Here is a 23064-nt window from a genome sequence, read left to right as displayed (position 1 = left end):
GTGCCAGGTCCAGACAGGGGATTCCGGGGTTGGGGGAGGGCAGTCTTCACATCTACCCAATCTCCAGATACCATCTGGCTTAATGCTGAGGCCTGATTGTGACACCAGCTCAGCGCTTCCCTCCAGCTAACGGCCACCATCCCACCCAGCCCCTGAGTTCCTCTTTTCTGAGCCCCTACATCAAGGTCTGTTGGGACTTTGCCTTCATTGCTTTGACTTGGGCTGTCTAGGGGGGCTAGAGGGGCTCAGCAGAGCTGGTGGCTCAGAGGAGTTTTTCCGTGAGCATTTGATGAGTGAGTGAATGAGTGAATGAATGAATGGAGTGGGTAAACAGGCGAGTCTTCTCTGTGGGCTCTGTGAGTGCATGTGTATGGTGGGTTCTCAGGCCCCAGAACTGGGGGCAGTTTGTGGGCAGGCTGTGTCACCAAAGAGGCAAACGTGGAAAGTGGGAAGCTGACGGCTGGGCAGGAGAACCCGAACAAGGTCATTACCAGGCACCTGCTTGCTCAGGCATTTGTGTGAGTCTGCCCCTGGGGAGATCTGCAAGGACCCTGCCGTCGCACCCCTTCTCGTCCACACACAGGCTCACGGGCCCCTCCCTGGGGTCCAGGCCATCCTCCTCCACACCATCCTCTGTGCTCACCCTGGGCTGGCCGACCCTGATCCTGGTCCTGATTCCGGACCACCATGTGAGTGGTCCGGAAACCACCTGAAGCCCTGTGGAGCTGGGCTGGGTAAGGAGCTGCAGGACAGATGGACACAGGGCTGGTGGCACGTCTTCCCTATCCCAGACCCTAAGCCTTTCTCCTGGCCCTTCTCCCACTGCCTCTGGCCAGCTCATCAGATGACCATGGCTCTGCGTGGGAGGGCTCCCACACTATATCTGGGTAACTACATTTAGAAAGTAGTTTTTCCACAGCCTACGCATGTCTTAGCAGACAGGAAACTGCTGGTAGCTCTGAAGTCACAGTTTAGGTTTGGGAATTCTCAGGGCCAGAGCAGCCTGGTGGTCATTCACAGATGTACACACTGGATGTCTCTCAAATGCACACTTGGCCCGGGACCCACAGGTGCCAGAGTCACTAACACCCCCTCGTGCATAGCCACATGCCCAGCCACTCTAGTCACGGGCCAGCACACTCATACTAGCAGCCACATGTAGCTGCAAAGTCACATTTGTTGCAGGCGGACATGCAGGGACAGGCCGCCGTGCACCACGGCTGTGACGTGGTGTGCACTATCACACACACACACACACGGGCCGGGCAGCGTGGCGTCACAGGTCTGTGCACTGCTGCTTCACCTTTCGCCCTCACTGCCCCCCACCAAGTGTTCACTAGCTCCCTGGAATGCGACATCACTGTCCTTCGCCCACCTGCCTTCCTGGTGAGGTCAGGGCTATGAGGTCAGTATGCGCCCCCTTGGGAGCTTGGGAGAGAACAGTGGGTTTGTAAATCACCCGAGTCCAGTTGGGGTCATCTCGGGACATTCGTGCACTTTCCAGAGTGTGTGGGTATTATTAGGCACCGGCAGGAGTCCAGAGAGGATACATCAAAGTACGTCACAGAGGTGGCACTGGGCAGTGTTCAGGCTGTTGAACAGGTGTTCTCTGAAAAAAATGTTCTGTGGTCACATAGGTTAGGAATGTGTGTTATATAATTCAGCCGGGCTGAACAAAGGTGAACTGGTTTCTCGTTTGTGGATTTTGGCAGAGCCGTGTGCTGCCAGAGCTCCCGGGAATGGTGTGGGATGGGTGGGGAGGACATAGCGTGAGTCTCATTGCTCACTCACACTGCCTTCTCAGGGCCTCAGGTGGGCTGGGGGCACCTGAGCAAGACTGCCTGGCAACACCAGCAATCCCTGGACCCTTCTGCGCCCACCGCAGGGCTGTGGATTCAGCCACGTGCCCTAGAGTCTGCATTTCTGCCAGTTCTCAGGTGTCGCTGACCCACACATGGAAAACCGCAGACCTCAGAGGAGGCAGAGGAAGCTTTTCAAAGCAAAACTTGCCTGGGGTTGCACGTCTGCTCAGAGCTCCCTCCCAACTCAGTGGAAGGCACGTCCTCATGGTCTGCAAGGCCCACCCACTAGATGACCCCCCAGCTAGTTATTCTGTCCCTTAAGCCCACCCAGCAAATCCCCACCTTGGGCCTTTGTGTTGCTGCCCCTTCCGCCCTGAAACACTCCTTCCTCAGATCTTGGTGGGGACCAGCCCTGCCCTCCGCCCCTGCCTTCTCACTCCTCCAGCCCCGTGCTGTACACCGTGTTCTTCCACAAGGCCTGCCATGACTGTGGCCGGCCCTCTGTGTCTGCACCTGGAGGCCAAGGCCACGCCGTCATGTTCTTGGCTCCATTCCCAGCACCAAACTTGGCGCTGGGGAAGGGGAGGGTCGGGTGCTGTGATGAACAGAGTGGAGGAGGCCAGCAGGGCTAGAACTTTCTCGGCCAGGCCTGAGCAGCTGGAGCCCCCACCCAGGAAGACCCCAGGTGGGGCTCTCCGGTCCGATGCCAGGTCTGCTGCCCTGGGAGGCGGGGAGGAGAGGACAGGTGCCCAGGCCAGGGCAGTGGGGAGTGGCCCTGGGGGCAGTCAGGCTCTGTCACCGGCAACATGTTCCTTATTAGCACTGACCTGTGTCCTCTCCTTGGAGCACTCGGCATCCTGACATATATCCCCAGGGGTCATGGCAGTGTGGATGAACTCCGCTCACCTGCAGCTCACAGTGATGTGGGTGAGGTCGAAGGGTGTCCTGTGGCAGAAACCAGAAGGTTCTGGGGAGCTGGGGCCAGGCTTGTTTTCCCCGACACACCCTCTCCTGGGTCTGGCCTGCCCTAGGGGGGTGGCCCTAGGGGGCAGCTGGCAGAAGAGGAGTTAGCCCAGGCCTGTCTGACTGCCGGGTGCAGATGACTGATGGGGAGAGGCTGGGGGAGGGGCAGACCCCCTCTGACCTAGTCCTCTGTGGGGTCTGTGGGGTGGCCGCCTGGAATCTGCACCGGCGTCCCTGGGGCCTGTCTGACTGTGTCCTGCCTCCTTCCCAAAGCAGCTGTGTGTGCTGGCTGTACCCTATAGCCCTCCACCAGCATGTCAAGGCTGTAGGTTGAAGCAGCCTTGGGTATCGGGATAGTCCGTGAAATTGCTCATGATGTCAGTGATGGCCTTGCTCAGGGCTCTCAAGGAATCCTCTGACAAGCAAGGCTTTTTAAATTTGTTACTTTATATTTATTATTGTTTCTGGCTGCACTGCACACAGCATTTGGGATCTTAGTTCCGTGACCAGGGATGGAACCCATGCCGCCTGCAGTGGAAGCACAGAGTCTTGAGCACTGCACACCAGGGAAGTCCCTGACAAGCAAGGCTTTGACTTTAGGGTCCTCCTACTCAGGGAGCTAGCATCAGGCCCTGAGCCTTGCCCTGAGTGGCTATGCCTGGCAGATGGACTGCAGGCTGAGGTCCCTGGGTCACCAGCTCTCCTGGGTGTAACTGTGAGCAGTGTCTTGCTTCCCATGTACCTGGGTCTGTCCATACACACACGTGTTCACGTGCAGCAAAGTCTGCAGTCTGCATTCCTGCACTCCCAACCCCACCCCTGCCTGCCTCTTCATGTTCTTAACTGACAAAACATTAAATTAATATCAGGTGTACAATGTAATGATTCGATGTTTGTATGTATTGCAAAACGATCACCACAGTGAGTCGGTTGACATCCATCACCATACACGATTACATAAAAATTATTTTCTTTGTGATGAGAACTTTCAAGATCCACTCTCCTAGCTGTATTCAAATATGCAGGATATAGTATTATTACCTATGGTCACCATGCTGTACATTTCCTCACCATGAATTATTCATTTTAAAACTGGAAATTTTTTTTTTCTTGGAGCTTACTATATGCCAGGCCTGTGGTTTAATCCTCCTGCAATCCGATGCCATAGGTTTGTGTCCCCCCAAATATATGTTGAAGTCATAACTCACCTGTATACCTGTGAATGGAACTTTGCTAGGAAATAGGGTCATTAAAGGGCTTCCATGGTAGCTTAGCTGGTAAAGAGTCCGCCTGCAATGCAGGAGACCCTGGTTTGACTCCGGGCCTGAAAGATCCGCTGGAGAAGGGATAAGCTACCCACTCCAGTATTCTTGGGCTTCCTTGGTGGCTCAGCTGGTAAAGAATCCACCTGCAAAGTGGGAGACGTGGGCTCGATCCCTGGGATGGGAAGATCCTCTGGAGAAGGGAACGGTTACCCACTCCAGTATTCTGGCCTGGAGAATTCCATGGACTGTATAGTCCATGGGGTCGCAAAGAGTTGGACACGATTGAGCAACTTTCACTTTCAGGGTCATTAAAAACATAATGAAGTTAAAATGAGGTCCTACTGGATGAGAGTGTGCTCTAATCCTACTACTGGTGCCCTTTTTTTTTTTTTTTTAACTGGTGCCCTTTATAAGACGGCCAGAGGCACATAGAGAGGAAGGCATGTGAGGAAGGAGGTGGAGATTGGAGTTGTGCTCCACAAGAGCTGAGAAACTCCTGAGGCAGAAACAAGGCTGGGGTCCTTTCCTAGAGGCTTTGGGAGGAGCATGGCCCTGCCAGCACCTCGATGACTTCTAACCTCCAGAAGCAGGAGAGAATAAATTTCTGTTGTTTTTAGCCACTGGGTTTGTGGTGTCTTGTTACAACAACCCTAGGAAAGTAATACATTTAGTTTCTGTTAGGATCGCTATTGTACAGGAGGCAATAAGATTCAGAGATGTTAAGCTGTTGCCTACCGGTACACAGCAAGTCAGTGTTACACCTGGGATTGGAGCCCAGATCTGCACAACTCCAAACCTGTGAGCTCAGCCTCTCCCCATCAGACCCCCTTTGGTTCCATTCCTTGACCCACTACAGCGTCCTATTCCCTGCAACCTCAGGGGAGACCCCATCCCCTCCCTGTTGGGGGCCTCCAATATTCTTCACTAGCTCCTAAAACTCTTCCATGTCCTGGCTTCCCCAAGCTCCCATCTGACCTTCTTCCTTCTCTTCCCCAGCAGGCTTCAGGGATGCCCCTCACCATCCCCCAGACCCCGCATGGCCTCAGTCCTTCATGCTGCTCTCAACTGTCTACATGGGAGTTCTGGTACCCCCACAGCCTGGACCCCCATCCTCCTGTGCATCTCTGTGCAGTCATGATCTCCCTGTAGTTATACCCGTTCTTCCTGTTGCTCCCAGGTCTCCATACCCGGACTCCGTCCCCAGACCTCTCCCCTTCCATCCCTGCTCAGGATGGACCCTCTGTAGGGGAGCACTGACCATACCCCCTCCCTGGCACCCCAAGCTTCCAACATGCCCCATTGCCCCCAAAGTGGCATTTGAGACCACTGTCCAGGCTCCTGTGAACCATGAGGTTCAGACAGAGGAGGCCTCATTTGCCTTCTCTGCAGAGGGCCTCCCCCATCTCCCTGTCCCGAGCCTGCTCTGACCCCCAGCTTCTACCCTGGCCCAGGGTGGAAGCTGCCACTGCCCAAAGCAGGTCCAGGTTTGTTCAGCCAAAGTTGGAGGCCCAGCATGATTTGTCAAATTCTGAGCCAGCCTGTTCAGGGAAGGGAAGGAGGGCAAGGCCAGAGCTCGTTTGATGTTGTGATGACCTTCTGTTGGTCCAGCATAAGTTTGCACAAGGAGGGGTCACTGGAGTCCGTGTGTCCATGTGATGTAACGGGGCATCAGCTTGTACACTGGTACATCGGCACGCGATGTAAGAGCTGTCGTTGGCGCTCCACCTGCTCCCTCCCACTTAACCGTTTGGGGTACACAAGCCTGAGCCCTTATTGCCAGAGACCTCTGCTGAAGGCTTTCTGTGTCCCAGAAACCCCTAGGCCTGAAGGTGCCAGGCTGTTAAGTGTGGGTGGATAGGCCCTCACCCGAGGTGAGGTGACTCTGAGGAATGTCCTGTATCGGGGTCTGGGCTCTCCAGCGACATCAGACTCTGGTTGCCCAAGGTGGTAATTTGCTTAATAATACCCTTCATGGCTCCCCCTCCTCTGTCTCACACTCACACTCCCTACTGGTGTGCTCCCAAACACACAAATTAGCCTTGAATCCTTTCTCAGCTTCTGGAAGAACCCAAACCAAGATATACAGGTACAGGTACACACGTCAAAGGTCTCCCGTAAGCATGGAGGCAAGTGCAGCAGACACACAATCACATCCAAGGACTCAGAGGTACAGGTGGGTGCACACACAGTCACACACCTTCATCCATTCCATATGCTCTCGAGAGGGGCCTGGATGAACTGACAGAACCCTCCATCTAGAAGCACGTAGATCCTCATCCTGCTTGGCCTTCAAATCCCCACCCATGCCTCTTCCTGGAAGCCTTCTCCCCATCCTGCCAACAGAGGGATCTCCTCAGTGCTGGGCGAGCACCCCTAAAAGGACACTCAGAGGGCTCAGCCTGCTTGGGGACCCTTTCCCTGTCTGATTCCCCTGGAGCAGAGGCTAGTTCATCTCCTGGCACCCCCACTGAGGGGGTGCAGTTCAGTTCAGTTGCTCAGTCGTGTCTGACTCTTTGCGACCCCATGAACCGCAGCACGCCAGGCCTCCCTGTCCATCACCAACTCCCAGAGTTTACCCAAACTCATGTCCATTGAGGGGGTGCAGGGTCAGCTATATACCTGACCCTCCATAATGCCCAGGGGCCACAGAACGGAGTGGGGTATGCAGCTGGCATTCCACAGATGCTTGTGGACTAGAACTGTCTGCTCCCGCCACTATAGCAAGCCCTTCTCTGAGCCCCAGCATCATAGGGACCCATGGGAGGGATTTCCTAGGGTTCCTCAGGCCCAGTGTTTCCAGGGAGTGAATTGTCCAAAAATTTTGGCGACTATTCCCTGTGCCAAGCCAGGGCTGAGTGCCAGGACCCTCCTGTGATTAGCAGGGTGTGGTCCTTGCTCTCACGGAGTCTAGCCTGGGGGGAGATAGACGAGAAAATTCTAGCATATGAGGAGTGAGGGGTATGGAGGCATGAGGGATGACTGGGGTGGGGCCAGCGGAAGTGGCTCCTCAAAGGCAGGGGCAGGCTGTCCAGGCCCTCCTGGTGCCCAGAGTTTATCAGTTCCCCGGACCACTACATCAGAATCACCAGTGGAGGGGACTTCCCTGGCAGTTCTGTGGTTAAGACTCCATGCTTCCAATGCATGGGGCATGGGTTTGATCTCCGGTCAGAGAACTAAGATCCCACATGCCCATGGGTGTGGCCAAAAAAAAAATAAAAGAATCACCAGAGGGTTTATTATAAATATGGGCTCCCAGCTCCATCCAGCTCTGTGGCTTGTCTGGGAACTGGCATTTAAACCAGCTGCACCCTAGATTCTGGAAAACCCCATGTAGGCCTGGCCTTGGCAATCTCACTCTGTTGAATGACCAGCTGAGTGACTGTTCTATAGCCCTGCTTGTCAAACTGAGGGGGGATGGTGATGGTCGTGAAACCACAGGGTAAACAGGTATATTTCTTTCTTTTTTTTCTTTTTTAAACAGGTATATTTCTGAATATCAGTGTGACTTGGAGTTAACTGGTCAATCATTAAAACAGTAATTTGATATTTAAAAGATATTAAAAAAGGATTATTTGCTAAAATTCATGGTTTAAGATAAAATATGAGAGAACAAAGGACTTTGTAGTGTGGGATTGGACATCTTGGGACAGTTTCAGTCCTCATCTCTGTTGGGGGTGAAATCCTGAGGCCCCCTTTTCTTTCCACCAGGGCCTGAACTATTGAAGGGTTTTTATTCTTCTTCCTGTATACATTAGGATTAAGGGTCCAGGCTGTGCAGACAGACATGGGTTCAAATTCTGGTTGTCTACATATTGATACTAACTCTGTGCTTCATTTTTCCCATCAGTAAAATGGGTATAAATACTGTACAGCTCCTGGGCTTGTAGTTAAAACTTCACATGGATCTTGCTGTACTCCTTCAGTTCAGTTCGGTCTCAGTCATGTTAGACTCTTTGCTACCCCATGGACTGCAGCACACCAGGCTTCCCTCTCCATCACCAACTCCCGGAGCTTGCTCAGACTCATGTGTATCGAGTCGGTGATGCCATCCAACCATCTCATCCTCTGTCGTCCCATTCTCCTCCTGCCTTCGATCTTTCCCAGCATCAGGGTCTTTTCCAAGGAGTCAGTTCTTCACATCAGATGTCCAAAGTATTGGAATTTCAGCTTCAGCGTCAGTTTCTTCCAGTGGATATTCAGGACTGATTTCCTTTAGGATTGACTGGTTGGATCTTCTTGCAGTTCAAGAGACTCTCAAAAGTCTTCTCCAATACCACAGTTCAAAAGCATCAACTCTTTGGCACTCAGCTTTCTTTATGGTCCAACTCTCCCATCCATACATGACTACTGGAAAAACCATAGCTCTGTCTAGGCAGACCTTTGTCAGCAAAGTAATGTCTCTGCTTTTTAAAATGCTGTCTGGCGTGGTCGTAGCGTTTCTTTGAACGGGCAAGCGTCTTTTAATTTCATGGCTGCAGTCACCATCTGCAATGATTTTGGAGCCCAAGGAAATAAAGTCTGTTACTGTTTCCACTGTTTTCCCATCTATTTGCCATGAAGTTATGGGACTGGATGCCATGATCTTTGTTTTTTGAATGTTGAGTTTTAAGCCAGCTTTTTCACTCTCCTCTTTCACTTTCATCAAGAGGCTTTTTAGTTCTTCACTTTCTGCCATAAGGGTGGTGTCATCTGTGTATCTGAGGTTATTGATATTTCTCCCTGCAATCTTGATTCCAGCTTGTGCTTCATCCAGCTTGGCATTTCGCATGATGTACTCTGCATATAAGTTAAATAAGTGGGGTGACAATATACACCTTTGACATACTCCTTTCCCGATTTGGAACCAGTCTGTTGTTCCATATCCAGTTCTAACTGTTCCTTCTTGACCTGCATACAGATTTCTCAGGAGTATTTCTGGTATTCCCATCTCTTGAAGAATTTTCCACAGTTTGTTGTGATTTACACAGTCAAAGACTTTCATGTAATCAATAAAGCAGAAATAGATGATTTTTTGGAATTCTCTTGCTTTTCTGATGATCCAGTGGATGTTGGCAATTTGATCTCTGGTTCCTCTGTCTTTTCTAAATCCAGCTTGAACATCTGGAAGTTCACGGTTCATGTACTATTGAAGCCTGGCTTGGAGAATTTTGAGCATTACTTAGCTAGCATGTGAGATGAGTGCAATTGTGTGGTAGTTTGAACATTCTTTGGCATTGCTCTTCTTTGGGATTGGAATGAAAACTTGTCGGGAGCCTCCAGGATGTGCCCGGGGCCGTGACAAGGTCACGGGACGAGAGAGGAACCTGCAAGGCAGCTCTTCCGCTCGAGGTTGTCCCGGGGGCCTGGTATGTCCCTTTGCTCCTTCTGTCTCACTGCTGTTGGGCTTTCTATTACTTTTTGGAAATATAATATATAGTAATAAGGCCTCCCTGGAAAAGTCCAAGCCGTTTTGGAAATGCTCATGATTGCTCTGGCTCGGGACACGACCATAAACATCAAGTCAGAAAAGAAAAGGCCACGGTATAGTTTGGCTGCTTGCTTAAAAGATGATAATGTTCTAGAATAGAAAAGAGTAGAGGCATTTAGATTTAGAAGTAGATATACTGCTTCAGTTTACTTGCTCCTTGGTTGAGAGGGTTTTCACTATTGCTATTTCCTTGCTGCTATTTGTTCATTGTTTCCCTTTCTTTAAACAACATGGAAGATTATGAGTATTTTTGTAGAATTAGAAAATGGGGTACATAGGATTTCAATAGAAGATTTATATTAACCAGCTTCACTGCCATTATCTCACTATTAATAGAGGTGTTTTGCTGCTTTAGAGGTGTTTTTGCTGTTTAATAGTTAATCATTGTAAATTGAGATTTTGTGGTTTCAGGTAAAGAAAAATATCAGGGTTTTCTCATGGTACTATTCTCAGAAATGTCAAACATGTTACTGTGACCCTTCCCATGTATTGTTTTATTACCCAAAGAATTCATACTATATCTGGAATCTATGGAACATTGTTTTTGTTAGAGTGAAAATGTTAGGCCATTGAGGCAAGAAGACTACGTACGGGACTTTTAAGAAAAAAACTCTGTAATCGGAAAAGTTCCAGATGAATGCATAAGGGAAAAACATGGGGGAAAAAATATTGACGGAAGCACAAAACAATATCTGATGTGATATGTGGTGACTTAAGGGGGAGGTAACGTTCATTCTATAAAAACTGAGCTATCCTAAAAATTTTTAAAAAAAGCTACCTCTTCTATGCAACCTTCTGTGTGTATGTGGCTGTCTTCTTCTTCGCCGACGCCACTCATCCCTTGGGTATTCCTAGTCCTGCTGGGGCTGGACCTCGGCAAAAACTGACCTTTTCCAGTCCTGTGGCCACTGCTGAGTTTTCCAAATTTGCTGGCATATTGAGTGCAGCACTTTCACAGCATCATCTTTTAGGATTTGAAATAGCTCAACTGGAATTGCATCACCTCCTCTAGCTTTGTTTGTAGTGATGCTTCCTAAGGCCCACTTGACTTCACACTGCAGGATGTCTGGCTCTAGGTGAGTGATCACACCATTGTGGTTATCTGGGTCATGAAGATCTTTTTTGTATAGTTCTTCTGTGTATTCTTGCCACCTCGTCTTAATCTCTTCTGCTTCTGTTAGGTCCATACCACTTCTGTCCTTTATTGTGCCCATCTTTGCATGAAATGTTCCCTTGGTATCTCTAATTTTCTTTGAAGAGATCTCTGCTGCTGCTGCCAAGTTGCTTCAGTCGTGTCCGACTCTATGCGACCCCATAAATGGCAGCCCAACAGACTCCCCTATCCCTGGGATTCTCCAGGCAAGAACACTGGAGTGGGTTGCCATTTCCTTCTCCAGAAGAGATCTCTAATCTTTCCTATTCTATTTTTTTCCTCTATTTCTTTGCATTGTTCACATAAGAAGGCTTTCTTATCTTTCCTTGCTATTCTTTGGCACTCTGCACTCAAATGGGTATATCTTTCCTTTTTTCTTTTGCCTTTAGCTTCTCTTCTTTTCTCAGCTATTTGTAAGTCCTCCTCAGACAACCATTTTGCCTTTTTGCATTTCTTTTTCTTGGGAATGGTCTTGGTCACAGCCTCCTGTACAATGTCACAAACCTCTGTCCAGAGTTCTTCTGGCACTCTATCAGATCTAAGCCCTCGAATCTGTTTGTCTGTCACTTCTACTGTGTAATTGTAAGGGATTTGATTTAGGTCATACCTGAATGGTCTAGTGGTTTTCCCTACTTTCTTCAGTTTAAGTCTGAATTTTGCCATAAGGAGTTCATGATCTGAGCCACAGTCAGCTCCTGGTCTTATTTTTGCTGTACTCCTTGGTAAATGAAAATTGTCAGTTATTTTATTGCTGGTGCTATCAGTTCAGTTCAGTTCAGTTCAGTCGCTCAGTCGTGTCCGACTCTTTGCAACCCCGTGAGTCGCAGCATACCAGGCCTCCCTGTCCATCACCAACTCCCAGAGTTTACTCAAACCCATGTCCATCAGGTCGGTGATGCCATCCAACCATCTCATCCTCTGTCGTCCCCTTCTCCTCCTGATCTCAATCTTTCCCAGCATCAGGGTCTTTTCCAATGAGTCAACTCTTCGCATGAGGTGGCCAAAGTACTGGAGTTTCAGCTTCAGCATCAGTCCTTCCAATGAACACCCAAGACTGATCTCCTTTACGATGGACTTGTTGGATCTCCTTGCAGTCCAACGGACTCTGAAGAGTCTTCTCCAACACCATAGTTCAAAAGCATCAATTTTTCGGCCACAATTCAGGGCTGTGATTATCCTAATTTCTTGGGTATCTAGCCCTGTGTTCCCACCCCAGGTGCTCTGGGGGCAGCCAGCAAAGATCTGTGAGGGGACCCGAGGAGCTGTGACCTGGCATCCTTCCATCTTGCCCAAGTCCCCTGGGTTTGGGTTGGTGTCTCCAAACGTCGGGCTTCCGAGGTGGTGCTAGTGGTAAAGAATCTGCCTACCAATGCAGGAGATGTGAGATGCAGGTCTGATCCCTGGGTTGGGAAGATCCCCTGAAGTAGAAAATGGCAACCCACTGCAGTATTCTTGCCTGGAAAATTCCACGAACAGAGGAGCCTGGCTGGCTAAAGTACTTGAGGTTGCAGTGAGTTGGACCGACTGGGCAACTGAGCACTCCAAGCCCTCCTCGGCTGGGCAGGGGGACATGGGGACAGTGAATTGCTCTGGCTACCGTGGACTGGACACTGTGCCCCGCCCCCCCCGGCCTCACCAGGAGACCAAAGTCTAAGAGGCTCTGTGACTTGCCCAGGGCCATAGAGCCAGTCCCTATTTTTAGGGCTGTGCAGTTCAATATTGTAGCCACTAGCCACATATGGCTGTTTACATTTAAATTCATTAAAATTGAACAAAATTTAAAATCCTATTGCTTAGGCACAGTAGCCACATTTCAGGTGTTTGACAGTCACGCGTGACCAGTGCTACCTCATGGGACAGTGTGCATACAGAACATTTTCATCATCACAGAAAGATCTCTCAGTTCCACTTATCTCGAGAGTAAGTTCTCAGCTGTGGCTGCCCACTAGACTCACCTGGAGAGCTTTTAAGAAACACCAGTGCCTGGCCCCACCTGCAGAGGTTCTGAGCAGCAGCCAGGGTTGAGAACCACTGCTCTGAAGCCCTGTTCAAATTGTCTACTGGAAAGTTTTCTCTAGTGGAAATGGTTCAAATTGAATTTATACCTTTTGTGAATGCCTGCATCCCTCTCCCAGCTCACGTGTGCAGAGCCAGGGTTGGGGGTTGGGGCTCAGTTTTGTGGAATTCCCTCTCCACATAGTTGGGCTGCCTGGCCCGTTCCCCTCTCCCTGGACAATGTGAAATGGAGGTCCAGCATCTCTCATGGGGTTTCTTGAGGCTGTGGGATAGAGGTCATGCTTCATGCTTGTCATGCCTATGGGGTGTGGGTAGAAGTACTCAGAGGCATCCCTGTCTGGCTTGAGTGGATGGTGAGGAATGTGGCTACTGGCCAGCTCTGTGTCTTTCTGAAAACTGGCCCCAGAGTCCCCTGGGTGCACTGACCTTATCATCCCAGGAATTGTTGCGGCGACTCTAGTCATGCTACCCACTGTTTGCAACACGCAAGGGCAGGCTGAAGCTGTGTGCATACCCAGAGTGGCCACTGCTGCTAGATGGTGGAGCAGAGCTAGGCGAGGTTGAAGGCTGGGGACTCCATGGAACCTCTCCCCACTTTGGGGTGGGCCTCCCCTATAAGAAGGCTGACCTGCAGGGGCATGCCAGTTTCACAGTGGGTTCCCCTGAGGCCCAGAATTGCAATGGGTCTTCCTAGGGAGGGTCATCCTGCAGGGGTCACTCCCACAACAGGGAGACCTGCTACCAGAGTGCCATCTATGAGCAGTCTCTTAGGTTGGTTCACCCCAACCTTAGGAGGGCCACATGTCCCTTGTGGCAGGGGGTCTGGGAGTGGTGACAGGGTGAAAGGCTCCCCCTTACAGGGGCCCTGTGTGTGGGCTGTGTACCAGGACAGAGACATGTCTGCCATAGGGGGGCTTGGAAAAGAAGGTCTCTCTGAGCCTCCTCAACATGGAGATCCCCCCAACAACATTAAAGCTCTTCCAACACTGAACATCCCCTGCTCCCATGGAGTTCCCAGTCAGAAATGGGGTTCAGTCTGCTCCACCAGAACATGGGACATGGAGGCGCCAATCTTGGTTTATGGAGACTGTGCTTGTGGTGGATCCTAGGTTGTCTGTGTGGTTTTGTCAGAGTTGACCTCTGCATTTTTATGGTGAGTAAATGAACAAGAGCAGTGGGGCATCCTCAGTTCCTCCTCCCTGAAGTATAAGAATTGCAGACAGTGGGAGCTGGAAAGACCAGCAAGGATGAGTAAAATCTTCCACTGCCTCTCACTTTGAGCAAGTATCACATTTAAAAATCATTTTCCCGAAGGATTTTATAAATGCAGTTTTGTAGATTATGAACTCTTGTAGACCAGAGGTGTTCTCTAACTACAACTGACAAAACCAAAACCACCACCCAGCAACAAGAATGAATGAACCTGTATGTGTAATAGATATGGTTTTCTGCATTTGTTTCCTCCTTAGTGTTTTCATTGTAAGTATTTGGCCAGTAGGCAAGAGAATAGCTGAGTAAGATGCAGATGTTGAAGGAAAAGCTTGAAAACTGTCATTTGAACAATGCTGAACAATTTTGGGATGTGTGTAAGTGATACTATACATGTTTTAAGGAGAATTTAGTAGTGTATAACTTGAGTGAGCCTGAACGTTTCTAACATAGGAAGCCCCTTCTAACATACAGGAACCAATTTTAAGCCAAATCACAGTGAAGTTAGGGTTAAAAAAATTGAAAGTGAAAAGTGAAGTTGCTCAGTCCTGCTGACTCTTTGCAACCCCAAGAATTGTAACCTGCCAGGCTCCTCTGTCCATGGGATTCTCCAGGCAAGAGTAATGGAGTGGGTTGCCATTTCCTTCTTAGGGTTAAAATGTATCTATTTCCTGTGTCTGGCTCCAGACCTTCCAAGTCCAAAGAAGAGACTCACTCCTCCACATGCCAACTCCCCCTGCTGCCCCCTTCCCCGACCCACTGTCAATCTTTGAGTTCACTGCAGTGGGCTCTGGTATGCAGGTCCAGGCACACACCATCTTAGATATTTAGATATCATGAGAAATCTCAGGGCCTGGCCAAATCTTAATCAGTGTTTATGTTTTGTTTATGTTCATTTTTTTCAGTCATGTCTGAGACTCTTTACGACCCCATGGAATGCAGCACGCCAGGCTTCCCTGTCCTTCACAATCTCCTGGAGTTTGCTCAAACTCATGTCCATTGGATGGCATCGTTGATGCCATACAACCATCTCATCTTCTGTCATCCCCGTCTCCTCCTGCCTTCAGTCTTTCCTAAAATCAGGGTCTTTTCCAGTGAGTCAGCTCTTCATGTCAGGTGGCCAAACTATTGGAGCTTCAGCTTCAGTATCCGTCCTTCCAATGAATATTCAGGGTTGATTTCCTTTAGGATTGACTGGTTTGATCTCCTTGCTGTCCAAGGGACTCTCAAGAATTCTCCAGCAGCACAGTTCAAAAGCATCAGTTCTTCAGTGCTTAGCGTTCTTTGCGGTCCAACTCTCACATCCTTCATACATTACTACTAGAAAAACCATAGCTTTGACTATATGAAGTGATGTCTCTATATAAGCATATCACTATATGAAGTGATGCTTTTTAATACACTGTCTAGGTTTGTCATTGCTTTTTTTTCCAAGGAGCAGGTGTCTTTTAATTTCATGGCTGCAGTCACCATCTGCAGTGATTTTGGAGCCCAAGAAAATAAAGTCTGTCACTGTTTGCATTTTTTACCCATCTATTTGCCATGAAGTGATGGGACCAGATGCCATGATCTTAGTTTTTTGAGTGTTGAGTTTTAAGCCAGCTTTTTCGCTCTTCTGTTTCACCTTCTTCAAGAGAGTCTTTAGTTCCCCTTTGCTTTCTGCCATTAGGGTGATGTCATCTGCACATCTGAGGTCATTGATATTTCTCCCTGCAATCTTGATTCCAGCTTGTGCTTCATCCAGCCCGTCATTTTGCATGATGTACTCTGCATATGAGTTAAATAAGCAGGGTGACAATATACAGCCTTGTCATACTCCTTTCCCAATTTGGAACCAGTCTGTTGTTCCATGTCTGGTTCTGACTGTTGCTTCTTGACCTGTATATAGGTTTCTCAGGAGGCAGGTAAGGTGGTCTGGTATTCCCATCTCTTGAAGAATTTTTCACAGTTTGGTGTGATCCACACAGTCAAAGGCTCTAGTGAAGTCAATGAAGCAGAAGTTGATGTTTTTGTGGAATTCCCTGGCTCTTTCTATAATCCAGTGAATGTTGGCAATTTGATCTCTGGTTTCTCTGCCTTTTCTAAATCCATCTGGTACATCTGGAAGTTCTTGGTTCACGTATTGTTGAAACCTAGCTTGAAGGATTTTGAGCATTACCTTCTAGCATGTGAAATGGGTACAATTGTGCAGCAGTTTGAACATTCTTTGGCATTACCCTTATTTGGGATTGGAACAAAAACTGATCTTTTCCAGTCCTGTGGCCACTGCTGAGTTTTCCAAATTTGCTGGCATATTGAGTGCAGCACTTTCACAGCATCATCTTTTAGGATTTGAAATAGCTCAGCTGGAATTCCCTCACCTCCACTAGCTTTGTTCATAGTGCTATGCTTCCTAAGGCCCACTTGACTTCACACTCCAGGATGTCTGGCTCTAGGTGAGTGATCACACCATCGTGGTTATCTGGGTCATGAAGATCTTTTTTGTATAGTTCTGTGTATTCTTGCCACCTCGTCTTAATCTCTTCTGCTTCTGTTAGGTCCATACCACTTCTGTCCTTTATTGTGCCCATCTTTGCATGAAATGTTCCCTTGGTATCTCTAGTTTTCTTTGACAAGATCTCTAGTCTTTCCTATTCTATTGTTTTCCTTTATTTCTTTGCATTGCTCACATAAGGCTTTCTTGCTATTCTTTGGAACTCTGCATTCAGATGGGTATATCTTTCCTTTTCTCCTTTGCCTTTAGCTTCTCTTCTTCTCTCAGCTGTTTTGCCTTTTTGCATTTCTTTTTCTTGGGGTTGGTTTTGATCACCACCTCCTGTACAGTGTCATGAACCTCCATCCATATTTGTTCTGGCACTCTATCAGATCTAATCCCTTGAATCTATATATCACTTCCACTGTATAATCATAAGGGATTTGATTTAGGTCATACCTGAATGGCCTAGTGATTTTCCCTGCTTTCTTCTATTTAAATCTGAATTTTGCAATATGGAGTTCATGATCTGAGTTACAGTCAGCTCGCGGTCTTTTTTTTTTTTCTGACTGTATAGAGCTTCTCCATCTTTGGCTGCAAAGAATATAGTCAATCTGATTTCAGTATTGATCATCTGGTGATGTCCATGTGTAGAGTCCTCTCGTGTTGTGGGAGGAGGGTGTTTGCTATGACCAGTATGTTCTCTTGACAAAACTGTTAGCCTTTGCCCTGCTTCATTTTAAGTATGGACAATCCATACTTCACCAGAGAGGTGATGGAAGATTCACAAATCTTGAAAAATGTCCAGTCTAGATTAGGCCCAGTTTGGGGTGGGGGTGGGGGTGGGGGCGCGCGTCTAAGGACAGCAGAAAGTGAGCAAGGACGGCCTCTGGTGGACAGGTCCCTCCATTGTTTCCTCTTTTAAACTGGTATTGTAATTTACATCGGGTACTCAGCGCTGAGGGTCCTGAGAAGGTCAGGCTGCGAAACACCCTCTCATATCACAAACTGGGAAACTGAGGTCCACAGAGCAGGGTTCCTTTTTCCCCGAGGTCACACAGCGAATCAGGGCAAGAACTGAGAATATATCCCAGGACTTTCGACTCCACGGATGTGATTCCGAGCGACTAGCGTTCTTTTAAACAGACACTTGTTTTAAGCGCGTTCGGAGGAGCGAACCACTTAAAGAATTCCTGAAGGGCGAATAATTGGCTCTGAATGGGGGTACTGAGAAAAAAGCCGGCCTCGCGAGCGCTTTTAGAGAACACAAGCACATCGAGCCACACCTTCTACTTCCGGGATCCTTAAAGCGTTGGCTTTGGGTGGTTAATCCCGGCCCCACCCTCGTGGCATCTTGGGAAATGTAGTCCTGGTACCCTCCAGACACAAGGATGAGGACCGTTTAGGAACTGCAATCCCAGAAGGCTCTGTTCATGGTCTTTTTAGCCTGGCTACGGGTCGGTGGGGGAACCCTTTATTCCTGAAATTTTTAATTTTTCAGGGGGAATGTGTGACGGTGGACAGAGGCATTTGGCGGCGCCGTCCGTAGGTTGCCTGGCCAGGTGGCGCTAGACGCAGAGACCGTGGACCCAGCCCTACAGCTTTCCTTCGGGTCGACGGGCAAAAGCCTGAGGAGCCGCGTCTCCTTTAACCGCGGTGGGCGGGGCGGGGTGAAGAGACCCGCGTTGCTATTGGCGGTGGTTGGGGGCGCGGAAACTGAACGCGCCGCAACGGCAGCCGCCGCTCCTTCACGCTCCTCAGGCGCCTTGGGCGCCCCTGGCCCCGCCATGACCGCGCCCTGCCCGGTAAGTTTCTGTCAGCGGCGGCCGCCGGGGCTTTAGTCTCTCTGCGGGGACAGTGGGCGCCTAGCCGGATGCGGGGTTCCGAGCCGGTCCTCTCTGGCCCTAGTTTTCGGTCGGTGCAGGCGGTGCTGAGTTCGGCCACCTGGTGAACGCCTTTTGCGAGCCAGGCCCTGTTCGCGCTGCCGGGGCTAACAAACCAGTAGACTCTGCGCTCGGGTTTTGCTTCCTAGCTGGGCAGACACTAGTACGGCCTGACTGGAGGTGTGACTTGTGGTCAGTGCCAGGCCTCTCTAGTTTCAGTCTCCGTTTCCCTGAGCAGTGGGTGGCTGAATGGGGGGCTTGTTGAGAGTGTACCTATTCCCTGTGTGGGAACAGCTCGGCCCCCGGGACGCCTGCGTCAGTGTGACAGACAGCCCTCTCTCAGCCCCAGTTCCTTCCAGAGGCCTGCCAGGGTACTCTCTGCTGGGTTGTGAAAGTCAGTGACGCTGAGTGGTGGCTTGTTGGCTTTCTTAGGTGTCTGGGCACGTGAGCCGAGGGCGCAGCCTGGGAAGCAGGCCTTTTGACCCTTAATGGTGTCTCCCCCCCCCCCCCCCCCCCCCCAGTATATAAACCTTTTTTGGGGGAAATGAGAAACCAGCAAGCCTGTGTCATTGGAAGAGAGGGTGCTGGGAGATTTCAGGGGTCCGCTGGCTCGGGGCAAATCTGACCGTGCCCTCGTGGGGGTAGTGTTTTACCCGTGTTCTTTCTAAGAAGCTCAGGTGGAGCCGTTTCTGCTCTGTTCCCCGCCCTCCCCCAGTTGCCGTTCCCTCTCTAGGTGAAAGGCAGGTGTGTTGGGGGTGGAGCGGGGCATGGGGGACGGGAACCTTTGTTCTGGTTACAACTCTTTGGAGTCCTTGCTCTGCACCAAGGACGGGTTTTCCCCAAAGAGGAGGTTTTGCTGGGCTCCCTGGTCCCCCCAAAATGCTGCTTTGAGGTTACTGATGTTTGGGGTAGGGAGAGATTTTTGCGTGGCTGGGATATAACTCTCCAACATGAATTGCTGTTGGATGGAGAAGTCTCTGGAATATTATCGCCATGTCTTCCTAATCTACAGCTTCTGTGATGCTGGGTGGAGTGGAGGTGATGGTAAAGCCTCAGGGGCTTGTTCAGGGTGGACCTTCGGTTTTACTAGTTAGTCCACAGTGGAATTGAGGGTATGGGATCCGATTCTTGAGATGGGAGTTGCTGAAAGTCCCCGTTTTCTCTCCTTGGGTCTTTGAAAAAATAACTTTGATGAGATGTTATTCATATACCATAAAATTCACCCTTCTGAAGTGTAAAATTCAGTGGTTTTTAGTACTCTCACAGTATTGTGTAAGCATTATTGTGTTTCCAGAACATTTTGATTACCCCAGAGAGAAACCTGTACCCATTAAGCAGTTGCTCTCCTTCTTCCCCACTCCCCCTGCATCCCCTCCCTTCGGCCCCTTCAGTCCCTGTCAGCCACGAATCTATTTTCTGTCTTTATTCTGGACACTTCATATAAATGGACTCAGACAAAATGTGGCCTTTGGTGTCTTTCACTTATAGCATAATGTTTTCAAAGCTGTACATATTTCCATTTCGTGACTGAATAAATATCCTGTTGTATGGATGTACCACATGTCGTTTATCCATTTATCTGTTGATGAACAGTAGGTTTTTCCACTTTGTGCTATTATGATTAATACTGCTGTGAATGTTTCTGTACAGGCTTTAGTGTGAGAATGCTTTCAATTCTTACGGGTATTAACCTACAGTTGCTGGGTCATTTGATAATTCTGTGTTTAAGTTTTTTAAAAAGTATTTATTTTTGTCTTTGGCTGTGCTGGGTGTTCATCGCTGTGCCGGGTGTTCATGGCTTTAGTTGCGGTGAGCGAGAGCTATTCTTCCTTTCCTCGTGCGGGCTTCTCAGTTTGGTGCTGAGCACAGCGTGGGCTTCACTCGTTGCAGCACGTGTGCTCAGTAGTTGGGGCTTGAGGGCTCTAGAGCACTGGCTCAGGGGTTGTAGCGCACAGGCTTATTTACTCTATGGCATGTGGAATCTTACTGGACTGGGGTCAAACCCATGTCCCCTGCATTGGTAGGCAGATTCTCAACCACTGGACCACCAGGGAAGTCCTATGTTTAACTTTTTAAGAAACTACCAGATTATTTTCTATAGTGAGTGTTTTTCCTTTTTTTTTTTTTTTTAAAGATTTATTTTTGTCTGTGCTGGATCTTCATTGTTGAATGCAGGCTTTCTTTAGTTGCTGAGATCGGGGGCTACTCTTCGTTGCGGTGCTTGGGCTTCTCTTGTTGCGGAGCACAGGCTCCAGGGCACACGAGCTTCAGTAGTTGCAGCAGGTAGGCTCAGGAGTTATGGTTCCTGGGCTCTAGAGTACAGAATCAGTAGTTGTGGTGCATGGGCTTAGTTGCTTGTCCGAGTGTGGGATCTTCCCGGAGCAGGGATCAAACCTGTGTTGCCTACATTGCAGGGTGGACTCTTAACCGCTGACCACTAGGGAAACACCCCTCTTTTCTTATATGTTACTTTTATTTTAAAAACTTTATTAATTTAACTGATTAACATATTTTGGGTTGTGCTGTGTCTTATTGCTGCACTTGAGCTTTCTCTCGTTGCTGTGAGCACGGGCCCCTCTCTAGTTGCGTTGCACAGGCTTCTCACTGCGGTGGCTTCTCCTGTTGCTCTTAGGTGCATGGGCTCAGTAGTTGTGCATCGGCTTAGTTGCTGTGCAGGATGTAGGATCTTACCAGACTAGGGGTTGAACCTCTGTCCCTGCTTTGGTAGGCAGATTCTTAACCACTGGATCAGGAGAGAAGTCCTTTTTTTTTAAAATAATATTTTGTCTATTCTGGCTGTTTTATGTTTTATATGCATTTTAGGATTAGCTTGTGAATTTCTGCCCCAAAAAAAGAAGGCATCTGAGATATTTATGAGAGTCTATTGACTCCCTTTAGATCAACTTGAGTATTTCACCTTAATATTAAGTTATCCAAACTATGGACATGGGATGTCTTTCCATTTATCTGGATCTTTTTTTAAAATTAATTTATTTTTAAATGAAATAAGGATAAATATTTTTTATGACGAAAGGTACGATTCACAAACAAGATAGACATCATAAACCATTAGACACCTAATAACAAGAAGCAAACATAAAGCAAAAATCGAAGAAACAAAGGGAAAAGAAAAAATATATATAATCATTGTGAGATATATTAACATTTCTCTGAGACTATTTTATCAAGGCAGAAAAAATAGCATCTTGAATGATGTCATTAATAATTTAAATATAATAGATTTCTATTTATACTAATTTAATCTTATATCCTACTTAATCTTACATCCTACACAAATATATTTAAAATTTTGTATCTCATACATAGGACATTTTAAAAAACTGGCTAAAAGATAAACATCATTAAATTTCAAAAAATAGAATTTTTTTTGTGATTCAGTTATACATATACACATACTATTTTTGAAATTATTTTTATTATTACAAAATATTGATTATAATTCCCTGTAGAGTGCTATACAATAAACCTTTGTTGCTTGTTGCATATCTTTTTAAAAATTAGATACATTGCATTACGTTTCATACTAAGTCAAACAAGTGGAATCAAAATGTCATAAATTTTTTAGTTAGGCAAAAATCCCTAAGTTTTCTAAAACATATATGTGTATTATTTATTATATGTATACAAGAGCTTTTCTACTACACCTGATAACTTGATAAAGGCTTGAGAAAAACATCAAAAAATGAAAGAGTTGGAAAAATTGGAAAACATAAACTAAAGGACATGGGAGCACTGAATATGAAATAGAATAAGTGAAACAAACTAGAAAAAATTCATAAACTTTCTTCTATATATATTATGCATTTGTATATATTTATATATATGTATACAAAAGATTTTCACTGTACTTGATAAAGGCTTCAGAAAGAACATAAAAAAAAAGAGAGATGGAGAAATTGGAGAACATAAACTGAATGAAATGGGAGCACTGAATATGAAATAGAAAAGTGAGACAAACCAGATAGAAATAATAGATCATCATATAGTTCAGTTCAGTTGTATCCGACTCTTTGCGACCCCATGGACTGCAGCACACCAGGCTTCTCTGTCCATCACTGACTCCCTGAGCTTGCTCAAACTCATGTCCATCGAGTTGGTGATGCCATCCAACCACCTCATCCCGTGTCACCCACTTTTCCTCCTGCCCTCAATCTTTCCCACTATCAGGGTCTTTTCCAAGGAGTTAGTGATTTTTTTTAGTTCTCACTGTGTTTTGCACATCTTTTTTAAGTTATTCCTAAGTTTTTTCTTTATGTATCATAAATGGAATTGTTTTCATACTTTTATTTTTCACAGTGTTCATTGTTGATAAACTTGATTTTTGTCTATTTTGTATCCTGTAACCTTTGTGAACTTGTTCATTATAATAGTCGTTTAGTGATTCCTTAGAATTTTCCCATATAAGGGATCATACCTTGAGCATTTTTAAACCCTCCTGGTTGTTCTAGGAAGTGTCTTGGACCTAGGGAAGCCCCTTCCTCATCCAGGCTTCACACATTTGACCCTGGCTCTCCCTCAGGAGGACCCCTCGCTGGAGAGGCATTTTAAGGGCCATCGAGATGCAGTCACTTCTGTGGACTTCAGTCTCAACACAAAGCAGCTGGGTAAGAGGAGACATCTTGGACTGAGAAGGTCGAGTTTCTACCTGGGAGGTGTGGCACGGGGGGAGCAGGGCACAATAACTCAGGTGCTTTCTCTAGACCTGTAGCCTGCTTCAGCCAGCCAGTGCTCTGGGCACTAGGCTTTATGAGTTCCATTCTGCACGTGGAGAACCTCAGAGAGGTTGGGGACCTTGCTAAGATCATAAAGCCT

At 47.8% G+C, this 23064-nt stretch overlaps 1 protein-coding gene across 5 annotated transcripts in view; it reads left to right on the top strand.

Moving 5' to 3' along the window:
* The window catches only part of POC1A (POC1 centriolar protein A), a 118526-nt gene that overhangs the window by 28753 nt on the left and 66709 nt on the right, over positions 1–23064 (top strand). For 2 of the 5 annotated variants that reach the window (XM_043441906.1, XM_043441908.1), the window contains exon 2: positions 22772–22856. Coding sequence is in view for 2 of the 5 variants with exons in the window: in XM_043441904.1 (XP_043297839.1) it covers positions 18136–18153; positions 22772–22856 (103 nt within the window). In the remaining 3 variants the exon portion in view is untranslated. Of the gene's footprint in view, positions 1–17809; positions 18154–22700; positions 22857–23064 lie in introns of those variants that run through there. The other 3 variants (XM_043441904.1, XM_043441903.1, XM_043441905.1) reach the window with 3 other exon arrangements.

The sequence above is a fragment of the Cervus canadensis genome, chromosome 22 (genome assembly GCF_019320065.1).
Source record: "Cervus canadensis isolate Bull #8, Minnesota chromosome 22, ASM1932006v1, whole genome shotgun sequence".
Lineage (NCBI taxonomy): Eukaryota > Metazoa > Chordata > Mammalia > Artiodactyla > Cervidae > Cervus > Cervus canadensis.
The sequence above is the reverse complement of the archived record's forward strand: the minus strand, read 5'-3'. Positions and strand labels throughout refer to the sequence as shown.